General features: G+C 45.1%; 2 protein-coding genes across 2 annotated transcripts in view; one reads left to right on the top strand and one right to left on the bottom strand.

Moving 5' to 3' along the window:
* Positions 1-2949: 2949 nt before the first annotated feature.
* Positions 2950-6695, bottom strand: LOC119394464 (ATP synthase lipid-binding protein, mitochondrial; the record flags this gene model as incomplete). The annotated part of the gene is given in 4 exon segments (XM_037661765.2): positions 2950-3021; positions 4859-4930; positions 6186-6258; positions 6596-6695. Coding segments are annotated over 3 exon segments (186 nt in total), but the record flags the coding sequence as incomplete, so codon positions are not given.
* Positions 6696-6892: 197 nt separating this feature from the next.
* The window catches only part of LOC119394462 (juxtaposed with another zinc finger protein 1), a 35501-nt gene continuing 29059 nt past the window's right edge, over positions 6893-13334 (top strand). The window contains exons 1-3 of the mRNA XM_037661763.2: positions 6893-7092; positions 7418-7490; positions 7806-7906. Of these exons, the coding sequence (XP_037517691.1) occupies positions 6993-7092; positions 7418-7490; positions 7806-7906 (274 nt within the window). The 5' untranslated portion in view covers positions 6893-6992. The remainder of the gene's footprint in view (positions 7093-7417; positions 7491-7805; positions 7907-13334) is intronic.

Raw genomic sequence — 13334 nt, 5'->3', positions numbered from 1 at the left:
GGTCCTCGTGATGCACAAGCAGCAGACGACGATCCCGAAGCGAGCATTAGCTTCTGCGATAATACCGCAGAAGCAGCCAAAACGTGTTTTTCGTACGCTTGTTACTGAATGGAGGAGCCAGCTGAAACAGAGAACTTGAACGCGGAGAAATGCTCTTTACGACGAGCCCAAAATGGTGGCGCCCAGTTGCGCCGTTGCCGAGCTATAATTTTGAAAAACGCTTTTTTTTTATATTTCCGCAATTTTCGCCAAGTCGGCAGACGCAAAACAAATTTTTTATAGCACTTCTACGTAGTTTTCATTGAAGATATTTTGGAATCGGATAGAAATGGGCTACAGAAACTGAAAATGCGATTTTCCAAAAATCGCATTTTTTTTTGGTCCCCCGTTAAAAATAAGACCATGTTTGTCACTCGTAATTTCTCTCCGGTTATAACAGACCCATTCAGTGTTTACATGAAAGTCTGTTGTAACAGTACTTGGATTTTACATACTCCCTTTACAACATACCAAAATCCTCTTCACTATGAAGGTCTGTTGTAATGAGGTTATACTGTAGTGCAGTCTTCTTTCTGCATATCAATGTAACCTTACACCTTGGCCTCTTGTACGGTGGAAAACGTCAGACTGTCACCATCACAGAACACAGTTGTGTAGCGCAGGCCATGGCATTCAAGCGACCTTTGGAAAAGAATAAGTGCCGCCTTCACTTCCGTCTGCCCAGCTTTGCTGTGTGTGTTTTGGCATTTGCGGCTTGTCCTCCATTCTTTATAGCCATCGCTACCAGGCTTTGAGCCCACTGCACAACCTAAGCATATTCGAGAGAACGATGTAGACCATCAGCGTAGCCACTAAACAGTTCAATCACTATGCCAACGCCAACTTGGGAAAAGTGACCTCTCATCATTCACGTGCCGTCGTAGCTTATGGCAATATTGTCCCTGTGGCCAAAGCACAAGTCATCATAGATCATAACTTTTTTTGCACATTCACTCATAGCGGACTCCACCGCTTGCGTGGCAGCTAGTGCCAATGTATTTTTCAAATGCCGCTGGTATGTTTTGCGATGCATAACCTGGTGAGACATGCCCATTGTCATGAAAACATTTTCATTTGACTGTTGCCGATGGCCACCATCGGCGCTTGCCCCAAGAAGGTTCGCTTGAAACTGATTGTATGTTTTCGTGCCGTCCACGTGGGGTGCAGTCCATTCATCGGCAATCTCGCTGCACCTTTCACAATGCCCTATTATCTTGACAGCAAGTCCGTACTCACGATCCCGACGATTGCAGCCGGTTAGTGGCAGACATTGCAACGCACAACACCCATGATCGAGTTCAACACATCGAGATGCATCACTATGTATGGGGCGGCGTGGTCCGAGTCGTGTGCCGATGCCTTGCTGCACCTTGCGGTGAAGGAGTACTTCCCGCACTGTTGCCGGCACCGATGAAATCCACTCTAGCATCGCTTTTTCACGGGCACGATATTCTTTGACTTCAGTGTCTTTCAACACCTTGGCGTCGATTCGTAGTCGCCCGGAGTCCGCTTCAGCCCTGTTTTCTTCATCGCAGGCAACATGCTCAGTCGCACGACTACTGAACGGCCGCAGAGCATCGATGTTTTTCCTCTGAGTCAACCAAGAGCTACGACGACTTGTTAGCCTTTCTGCCGCGACCTTTGCGTTTTCTTCAACCAAATGCATGCACAGTGCAATACTTTTTCGCGCTTCCAGGCACGACGACAAGATAAACTGCTTCAGACTGCTCTGCAGATTCAGAGACGTACAGTAGACTCGCGATAATTCAAACTTTCGGTTGGCCCACTATGTTTTCCATATATTTTAAAGCTGCTTAATTCAAACTGCCTCACTGCACAAATTTGGTTAATTCGAACTTTTTGCTTGTCCATGTCTGGAAATATCTGCTGCCTTTGTTGCTTCTAGCTGAACATTCACGTTTTTCTCTTACTAACAGGCGCAAATAAAGCCTGCCTAAAAAACTGCCAAACTAGCCGAACCGTGCGCACCAATAATCACCTGCTGACCGATGGGAAAGAAAAAAAAAAAAAAAGACACTGTACGGTCTGGCCTTGATCTATCGCATGCTAAACATTTCTTAAAGTCACTTCCTCTGCGGTATGCCATGCGAGAAAGCGTCCTAAGAATTAGAAGGGGCTAGCAACTGTCGAGGGATGCAACACATTTCGTCCCTCAATTACACACCCGTGCATGCCTTGTATAATAACAAAAACCAGTATTATTGCTGATGTATAAAAATTTTACTGGCAATCATGCAGAGCAGTCTACGATGTTGCTGCGGCACTGAGAAACAACATCGCAGTGTTAGTTGGTGTGTTGCCCTGAGTCATATTTATGAGAACTGATAATTCAAATAAAATCCTGAGGTCCCCTCAAGTTTGAATGATCGAGAGTCTATTGTAACAGTGGTAACCCTTCCAAAATGCCGTTGGGTCGTGTGCACAACAAGCTCCCAGCGAACCGGCAAGAGCAGCTTTGGCCACGTGTGCAGTTTATCCAATAGCAGTGAGCACTGTCCTTCAACTTCGAGGCCTTGTTATTCATGTCGAGCAGACCCTCAATGTTGCTTACCAAATAAAAAACAGCTGAGAATGCGCATTTAAAAACAAGACCAAAATGGCACTGATCGAGTGCGCAGTTGCCGAGTGTCGAAGAGCCGAATCCTGTGCTTTTCACCCTCAATTTAAAGGGCAGGACGCACAGTTTCAGGTTTTTAAAGCCTGATAACGATAAAAGCTGATAGTATTAAGCTATGAAAATTTGTAAATAGGTGCGTAATGACGTGAGGAACATGAAGAGAAAGTCAGCGAAAACGATCTTTTGCCTGATTTTCGGTCCTGAAGTACTGCATCCCCCCTTAATGGGTAACGACATAGCAGGCAGGAAAAGAGTCGAGACAAGCCACATACTTGGCTGAGAGGTCCAGCGCCAAGAGCCAGTCCAGAGACTCCGGCGGGCAGCACCACGGACTTGCTGTTGTTCTGCAGGGGCAAAAATGAACCACATTGAAAAAAACTTGCGCACAGCACAATATACAATGGAACCCCGATTATGTGACTTTGACGTTATGTTGTGTGGTGCAACAACTCTGCCATCGAAGTTATTGCACGACACGCCAGACAAATTGGAGCACATGTTCTGGGAGCGAAGCAGAAGAGTACGAAAAGCGCACGTGCCGGTTCATGACAATAGTTTTCTGTTCGCTCAGCACAAACTAATGGTCGGCTTACACAGCTCCACTTTTAATCTAGCAAAATTTGTTTTTAAACCATGATATATGCACAAACAATTTAAGCCGAATCTCCCAACAGTGGAAAGAAATTTCATCATAAGCAACCATGCACGCAACCTTCCACTCATTGCAAGCAACCTACCAAAATATGCTGCTGTCGTCCGTCACTCAATGGTTTCAATACCCAAGTTCGTACCACAATTTCATATCACCTGTCGCGATGCGATTCAGCCAGGGAATTATATGAATTTGTATGAGACAAATTCTTACCAACCGGGGTTCACATCACAGAGATTTCACTGCATAAATCGTTGCTTTAGGCTGTTTCTAAGAAAAGTTGTGGGCTGCTGAACCTGATGCTGTGATGGAGGTCTTTTCTCTTGTTGGTGCCAGTGCCTGTCGCACTGATGTCCATTTCATCCAGAACTGCTATTGCCGAGTGTAAATTCCCTGTATTTAAGCGCAACACTGCTTCTCTACCAGCAGCTTTAACTGCAAAGACTGATGCATGCTGCTCTTCTTAGGACAAAGTCCAGATTCCAGACTCTCAGAGATGAGTTTAGTGTGGCATCAAGAGTGGCCCAGTGTCATTCACGTGCCATCATAGCTCAGAGCAATAATGGCCCCATCGCCAAAGCACAACTCTTGCTATACACTAAAACCTCAATATAACGAACACAAATATTACGAATTATCAGTTATAAGGAAGTATACGAAACATAGCCTTGTAATAGGAGCAGAGTTACGAATATAAGTTTATAACGAATTTTCGGATATAACGAAGCTATTTTCATGTCATATGAGAATTTGTTACGAGGTTTTAGTATAGTGCCGTAACTGTTTTTGCACATTCAATTATAGCAGACTCAGTCGCCCTTGGGGGCATCAGTTTAGCCACGCCCCCTCAAAGCAATTTCACTGCTTTTACTAAAACATGTAATTAGATGCAACATACATCCAGAAGTTTTTCTGATTAAGTTGCCATGCACTGAAAGTATCGCAAATCCAATATGACTGCACAGATTCTACACCGGCAGTTCCAGAGGCCAGCCAGAAGCTGAAGCATAGCAAATTGTAGATATACCACCGCCTGACATTAAACAATCATATTTGACAAAGCCTCACCCTTTAGCCTATGGTGAGCTATTAGTTTTTAAATACCCTATATTTGCAGAATGCTGAAGCAAGGTTATGGTACAAACTATCTTCCAATGTTAGTGTAAGAATGCAGTCTACTGAAGCGTTTACATTTTCTCATTTATTTTCAAAATAATGCAGGCCCTATGCAGGAAAAAAAAAATCTAGAATCAATGACAATGACAGAAAAGGCAATTCCTATTAAGGTGTTACTGCGTCAAATGAGAATGTTTTGTAGCTATCTAAAAGCAGCACATTTCAGCATAATATTTAAAATTGATGTTTTACCCTCTGTCTGGAATGTTATTAGCGTGATGCCATGTGAGCTGTGAAAGCACGGTGCTGCTAAGATGGCACTTGGACATGCACCTTCATTCCAAACTGCAATGCTTTTGCAGGTTGGATCCCATTCGGACGCTATGTTGGCCAGCACATTGCCCTGGACTTACCTCTTCAAAGAGCCTGCTGTTGCTGACTGACGAGGACAGAGGCCGCAGGCATGACCGGGAAGTGGCGGAGGCCTGGAAACAAAAATGATGTCGTGACCACTGCATGAAATTTCCTGATTACTGAACAGGTCTAATGAGAAGGAGAAGAACACTGGGACAAGATCAACTGACAGGATAATGCTTTTTAAGAGGACATTAAGCACTCATGTAGCTTGATGTGCAACTAGTGCTTAAAATGTACTGATGGGCTAGTTGGTGAGCCATGATTCTCGAATAGGCAGCGCACAAAGGCAACGAACACGTACACAAAAAAAGACGCAAACACAGCGCTTGTGTTTGCGTCTTTTTTGTGTACGTGTTCGTTGCCTTTTGTGCGCTGCCTATTCGAGAACTGCTAGGATTCTTTGCGGGCAATTCGAATGCTTGGAGGTATGCGTGCTGCTTGAAGTTGCTACCTACATTTGAACCAAGTAACCTAGGTTCAATAGAACAGTGAGACCATTTCAAGGCGGGCAATTCAGCAAACATTCTCCAGGCTTCGCCATAAGAAGCTGGGAACGTGCTCTAGAAATGAAACTCCAAAACATCGGCGATTTCGAATCGAGACACCATGCATGTGTAACAGACATCACGTTTCTTTACTCGTATTAACCAAGTTATCGAGTGACTATAGAAACTCGGGCAGCCCCTTGTGGCTCGGTGCAATGACCTCTAAATGTTCACGTTATAGGGTGCGAAGGACACGCTGGACGTCGCAAGGTGACCACGACTTAGAGGACCCTAACAAAACGGAAAACCTGGTTCGCCCGCAACACCGTACCGATCCTCATTACATCGAAGAAAGCAGTAGGCGGTTCGTGTGGAACTTCGTCAGGTACTAGGTGAGTCGCTGGTTGGGCGTGACTAACGATATCAGTCCTGCCTGAACGAAAGCATTCTGCAACAGCTCAGCCATTATATTTCATTAGCGCAATGACGCCCGACGCGCCCTGCTAGCAGCAAGAGCTAATGCAGCGAGTTCTCTGAACCGCTTGAACGAGAAGCGAAGACCTAGCACGCGATATGGTGAACAAAATTGTGCCATTTCAAAGATTTGGAAACGTCTCAATGGGCGAGTCTCAAAGCGGCATTTTAAGGAAGGACATATGCACGACAGGGTCGTTTCAACATGGCGACTCGGTTGACCGTTTGCTCTTGCCGCTGCTTTACAGTGCTCCATTCGCAAACAGAAACTTATGCCGGTAGGCATTACATCACCCACGGTAGACTCCCGTAGCCAACGGTAGTAAAGCTTCAAAGGCTGAGGTCATGGAAGGTCAGTACTCACCACAGTTCGTGAAACGGGGGCGGCGAGCTTGAGGGCGAACATCTTCAGTTTGGTCCTTGAAGGGCGTACACAACTGCAAGAGGACGCACGAATTGCAAAAACGAGTCAACGGGCTCGAAACAACTCCTCCGCACTACGCCAAACGCGCTACCTAAAAATCCGGCAAAGGCTACAGACTGCGAATGCTAATCTCAGTGTGCTGGGGTGACCTTCACAGAGAAGCCGGCTCTCGCGAGCGACCGAGAAATAAGCTCGGACATCGGCAGTTTGCTGAAGATCTGCCTCGAAACTATGGGCAGATACAATTATTCCGAGTACCTGAAATACCTGTGAGAGCAGCAGGTTTCGCTACAACTTTCGCTACGGGCAGATTACGACGGATAACTAAAGCAAAACTCCGGCACACTTACCAACCACAACAGCCAGCAAGTTCCAAGGGACTGCGCAAACTGCGCCTGCGCGCGGTTACGGCTGGAGCGCGCTGAGCGTAAAAGGCGAGTGAGAACAGAACATTTACTCCTCATTTTTTTAAGTATACCACGAATATAGGTCATACTTGTAACGATTGTGTGTTTAAGATTAACCGAAGTAAGTTAAAAATTGTTTAATATATCGGTTGTAGCGAAAGTTTACAGACTATTCATTCATGCACTTGTTTTAATCTGGATTTCTTACGTCACGCCACCAGCCCAAATCTTAGCCAATGGTGGGCGCGGATTCCGGCGCACCGTGCTACATATCGTCTGCGCCGGTGCACGGGTCGCCGCTTCCCATAAGATGTAAAGCGCTTCGGGCTGCGTACGTGTGATGGCGGTATTCCTAATCAACAATTGCAAATTCAATGGTTGCGGCCTGACGTTCCCAACACTACGAGAGCTCATTTTGCACATCGAAGACACGCACATAGGTATTACCGTTCGCTGCATTGAGCGCGCGCTTGGCGGAGGCGCGAGCACGCGACCACTCCACGCCCCGATTTCTCTCAGGTGCATCGGAGAGATGCAGGGAAAAAAAAAAAAACTGATGCGGATCACTAACTGCTTCTCGGAGTGCTCGCGTAGATTTTGACGAGTTCCCCGATGTTCTGCGCATCTCGTGCAGCAATTTGATTGCGTGCGCACTAATTGTCAAACGAAATTGCGAAGAGAAAGACTATAATTATCGGTGTCGATTGAGATATACCTCGTGTGACGCCAGTTAAAAAAAAATGTTGCTCTTTCTCTCGCCTGTAGATAACGACCCAAGACTACTAGAAAAGCAAGAACTGCAGCCACCTTCGTGCCTTCCTGTCAGCTGCGTCCTTAGGTGGGTACAGACTATGCTACTACGCAGACGCGATTTTCTGCTCGTCGTGTATCTATATAGCTGTTCTTGGTTCCATCCGTGCTCGGACATTGGTGTGCCGGCTGCCCGGCGAAATGCCGAGGCGTTGGAACTGCGTCAGTGTGCGTATTGGGCGTGTTTGTTTGCACTAGAGACAAAACCATTTGCGTGCAAGGCGGCTATAGCTGTGGCCACGCCGCACTTCCTAGTCGGAAGTGGCCCGCGCGTTGGTCGTGGCCGCACGAGGATCGAGGCACGCGAAATTCACCACATTCCGGGGCAAATGTTTGTGCGCAGGGTTTTCACGGAAGGTTCACGCGTGGAGCCACTCGGGACGATCCGCAAGAGGCAGCGGACGCTGTCACCGGCGTCGTCGATTTGCAGCAATACGCCAACAGGTGAATCGCAGCGCGCCAACCGTAATCGCCGGTGGTCGCACCGGATGCAACTGGAAGGTTCCTGTGCCAAACTAGCGGCGTTGTAGCCACCCTCACGACGAGCCGAGTCTACTGCGTAGCCGCGAATATTGTCCACGTGCTGTCATAATGGCCACTGCGCGTGCGAAGCTTTGCTTATGAAGGAGCCCGTATTGCTTCGTTCATGTATTCTGACCGGAGTTACCTTTATTTTCTGCAATCACCCTTCAGGTTATACAAGTGACTAAAAAAGAAAGCAAGAAAACCACGCCGTCTCATGCGCTTGGAAGACCGCGTGTGGCGTGTTAAAAGGCCCAAGTTATCACTGGCACTCAGTGATATCTGACTAGCTCTCACATTCATGCTTGAGCTCGGCTGCTGGGCGTGAGTGCAGGGGTTCGATTCCAGTTCATTATTACACATATAGAACAGAATGCAAAGACTTGTTCACCATGCTTTAAGTGCACATAAAAAAAATCTAAAGTTAACTCTCAATCCTCTGCATTATCTCCTGATCATAATCTTTGTGGCACTGGGAGGTAAAGCATTCTTGCTTAACCATATAAATTTGTTGCTATCTAATGTGCCATAGGTACCACGTGAATTACATGCATGTCGGCTTCATTAGGGGTGAAGCGCCTTGCAGGATCTTGTTGGTCATTTGGAACGTGTGGGCACAGTCATTGCTTTAGGGACGTGTACTGGCTATACAGCTTCAACATAATTTTGTGACATGCAACAAAATGCAAAACTGCCAAGGATATTCCGTGTGCTTTGCATGGGACCAGTAGCACTGTCCCTGTTAATTGTGATTCCGCTTATTGCAAAAAGAAGGTTACACTGCATTCCTCGCATCTTGTGCACCACCTTTCTTGCATTTCTTGCGTGCAGTTGCACAATGGATTGAGAATGTTCAATTTTGAACATAGGTTTGCTGAGTTTTCATATCTCTGCTGGAATGCAAGGTAATGAGAACACAGTTTTATGTTACAGCACTTATCCAGGCACTTGAAAAGCATGCGTGATGTGAAATGTTGTGAAAAATGATGAAAAGTATCATGTACATACGGACATACACATGCCTTGAGCAAACATACAGGCACCTACATTGAATAAAACATTTTTCAGCAGTTATTCAAGCTTGTGGTGCACATGCATTAAAAGACATTTAATAAACGATTGAAAATATAAACATTATCACTGGTGCTATTGTTGGCACCTTCTGGGCTTGCAAGGTTGTGCATCTAACATTTAAAGGATTTGTACTTTGCATTTGCCGTACTCCAATGTCAGCTTGGCATGCTTTGGGAACCTCAAGACAAGACGTGCTCCTGTGAATGCAAGCTTGGGTTCTTCTTGCCATGACACTTCCTGTGGTCGAGGCAAGATGCAAAAATGCTCTTGTACTTACATGCACTGTCAAAAACACTAGGTGGTTGAAGTTAATTTAGAGTCAACGCTAAGTGGCGCTTAATGATTTGATAGGTGTTTTGGCATGTAAAACCCCATGTTTTATAAGACCGTGATAAGTCCTAGAGACAAGCATTTCTATCAAATTAAAATATTTCGTAGGTTTCCCACTTTCATTAAGTGCGACTACAAAGTCTTAAAACTTTTACAATGTCAAAAAAATATGCCACTGCTTCATTCTACTGGACCTAAGTAGGCTGTATGCTGTAAAATGTTCGTGATATTTTGGGGAAGCTTCAGGTGGCACCGCCGTGCATGTTCTAGCTTTACTTACTTGGTACCCACTCTCATAGGTCGGCAAAAGAACTGGAGCTTACTCAGACTTGCTCAAGAAATATATTTTGCGCTTAGGGCTCACTCGCACTTAGACGCACCAAAATTTTCCACAACCACACTCACTCGAACTCACTCACTAAAATTTTTCTCAACTGTACTCACTTGAACCCAAGCTCACCAACATATTAGTCACCCGGACTCGCCCTTAACCAGTAAGACACCAGGGTGGGCATAGGTCAGCAAACTCGCTTATGAGTCGACTCGCTCAGACTTACGGCCTGATCCGAGTCGGAGTGAGTCGACTCATGAGTGATCTTGCCGAACTCTGGTATCTTACTGGCTAAGGTGTTCGACTGTTAATCTGAGGATTCGGGCCTGATTCCTGCCATGTTTCAGTAGGAGCGAAGCGCAAGTAACACCCGTGCACTTATATTTAAATGCACCTTAAGAGCCCCACGTGGCCAAAATTTATCCAGAGCCCCTGCTACGGCATGACCTCATAATCATATCATGGATTTGGCATATAAAACCCCAGCAATTATTATTATTATTTGCTTATTTGGTAAGCCAGCCATGCCTCTAAGAGCGGCCATTTTGGTGTTGCAGAAACAGTTTTACAGCAGTTTAACACTTCTGTTTCTGTTTTCTTTTTTAGCATCTTGGAAACATTGTGTTCTTTTTTGATCACATCAGATTGAGGAAGAGCTTAAAGGGGTACTGACACAAAAATTTTGGCCTCGCATTTTTTTTGCTGCAATGTGTTGCATGGGGCCTGTTAGTCATAACACGGCACATCATTTGCTGCAGCACGTGACAGATAATTAATTACAGGCTCCTCGTTACTTACCAGTGTCAAATTCTGTTTCAAAAACGACAAGCCTCCGGGTGCAACTATCACCACCTAGCGGGTGCAGCGCTCAATCACGTCGGCACACAGAACTGTGACGCACTTCCGCACGGTTCGCGAGCAGCCGCCAAGAAGTAGGCTGCTGGAGCAAATTCTGCAAAAAAATGTGGCGGCTATGACGTCATCATAACTTGTTGCAGCGTGGTCACGTGAGGGAAGTATAGGGTGTCCCCAAGGGGGAGGGTGTCAGTAGTGCGAGGATGTCGATCGCTCATGCAAACTTCAAAATTCATTTAAAATAACTTCCAAGCTATGTTCGCTGTTGGTATTTTGCAGATGATATACACATGTTCACCGGAATCAATCCCGCAGGTTATCTCGACTGCGAAATATTGTGTCAGTACCCCTTTAAGGTTGTTACACGCGACATGGCTTCTTCTTGAATGGGAAATAACAAAAGACATGTGTACAGTGACTACACAAACGTGCTCTCTCGTCGTAGTATGTCCCTGACTACGGTGTCCCTCTGTTGTCCAAGGGGTAGTGGTTTCAATTCTCTGCTGTAGTGACTGCATTTTGAGGAGCCCAAATTGCTATAACTCCTCTGCAGCCACATTGAGGTGCACATTATATGATCCTGCATAGTCAAATTATTCTCAACCATTGTAGTTTGTGTTGTTTAGAAATGTTGAACTCCAGAATTTGGTCATTCATAAGCATTGTACGATCGGCGGAGGAGTGCACATATTGATTCACACAATAAGAAAGACAAACTGGAAACTTGTGATTTACTATAATGCAGTAATCGTGAATAGCACTTTCAGAGCCCTCATAATCATCATGATATGTAGCTTCAAGGTAAAATCACAGCAGCACATCAAGGTTAAGTAATGTAAATTAAAATAGTTAAATTGAAGTGACATTCAATATAATAGCTTCACTATGACCAGTATTATAAACATACAGTAGACTCTCAGTAAATGGAATTGCTGCTTAAATGGAACAACTACCTCCAGGTGATTGGTTTCAAACTTGACTTCTGCACCCCTGTTCACCTCTGAGTAAACGGAACTCCTGTTAAACTGAACACATTTTCCTGGTCCCTTCGGGTTCTGTTTAGTCAGAAGTCTACTGTATATATATTACATGCTAATATTGAAAAGAGGCCTTCTCGAATTACTCTATGTTCATGTTATGTAAAGATTTTAGCCTCTTGCTTACCAGAAGCCTTCTAATTTGGTGTCAAAAATGTTGTATTGAAGGGTGAAATTTATGTCTCAAGTGCGATTTACTTGTAGACACAGAATAAGTTATCAGTCTTTTTTATGTCATGTTCGTACATCAGATGCCCGCATATTCCAACCGTCATGACGCATATTTATTTATATGCAGTTTCACTTTGAGGTTCAGTGTCTATAGCGCATAGAGTTCAACGACCTTTCTTTTGCTGATGGCGCTACTGGTTTTTTCTCTTCCCCCTTGTCATAGTGAGTGTTACGTCCATGTCACGTGTGTAACAAAAGACATTAACTTAATAATGCCTTAAATTTCTAAATCACTTGCGTGGCACAATGTAGAAAAGCCTAATTTCATTTGCCTAAATGTTACTCGTTATTTATTGCATTTGCCAAAATTCATTCGACTGAGAAGTGCATATTTTTTGACACCATAGCTTGTGTATTGGTGCAGTGTAAGTGAAGCATTTGAAGCAGTACCTTGTCCTGGTAAAAAAAAATGGTGTAACTTTTAAATACAATGTCAGGAGTTCTACACGGTGAATTTCCTCAGGGTGCTATGGCAGCTACTTAGTGTGGCAGCTGCATTATTGCGCCTGCAATTACATGTGCACTTAGATTGCACTTAGACATGCAGTGGCTGAGATTGGTGTGATTGACGTTATCAATGTGGTCTGGGCACTTCCCTGTCACAAACAGTGTGTGTGCTATCATCGTAACATAGCATTCTTGTTATGAAAGTGGGGAGAGCCGAGTTTTAAAGAACGGAAACATGAGCAAGCCAGATGACGATTATTTTTCATGGCAGAAATAGTCCCGAAATACTCAATTTTTTTCGTAGAGTACGCGTGTGCTGCGCTACAGCCACCATAAGGCGACACTTGCAGTATGTCTCTATAAGAGGCGCAGGTGATTGGAAACCAATGATGTCACTTGCAGAGTAAAATGCAAATGACAGTGTTTCCTCTTTTCACCTGTTATCATTGCTTGCCATTTCCAGCCATCACAGTGCGAAACTGATCCGGCCTAGTGACTTGTGGTGATTTCACTGGTTCTGTGGTAGGAACACTTTGTAAGCTTTCGCGAGTTTCAGAAACTCTTGTGTTTTGCAACGCACGAGTGCGAACACTTGTATTCTTGGTTTGAACAGACTCGAAAGTCATCCACGTGGAATCCACGTAACAAGAACCACCTTTGCAGGCTAGGTTTGCATTCGAAACTGGGTTTGCACCCCCGAAGGGGGCTCATTGGGGTTTGCGAGGCTTCTCCCAAGCACAACACCGTAGAAAGCCGGGCGCCAGGCCGGGGCACGCTTGTTCCCAATTTTACCAGTGGGTATCCGGCGGTGGGTTTCGAACGTGCCACCTCCCGCAGACGAGTCGGACACCCTAACCATTAGACCATGGCTGTTTGGGTTTTGAACATTCAAGACAAGTAACTTCAGTTTTCGTGCACCAATTTTTACCATTATTATTGAATTCCTCCGTGTTAAATGCTACGCACACTCCATTGCTACAGAAGGCAGTTGAAAAAAATTGTTTGCAGTGCCCCTTCAAGATGAGGGCAGGCCCGCTAGTGTTCT

Source organism: Rhipicephalus sanguineus, chromosome 5 (genome assembly GCF_013339695.2).
Source record: "Rhipicephalus sanguineus isolate Rsan-2018 chromosome 5, BIME_Rsan_1.4, whole genome shotgun sequence".
NCBI classification, from domain to species: Eukaryota; Metazoa; Arthropoda; class Arachnida; order Ixodida; family Ixodidae; genus Rhipicephalus; species Rhipicephalus sanguineus.
This window is presented reverse-complemented; position numbering and strand designations above follow the sequence as displayed.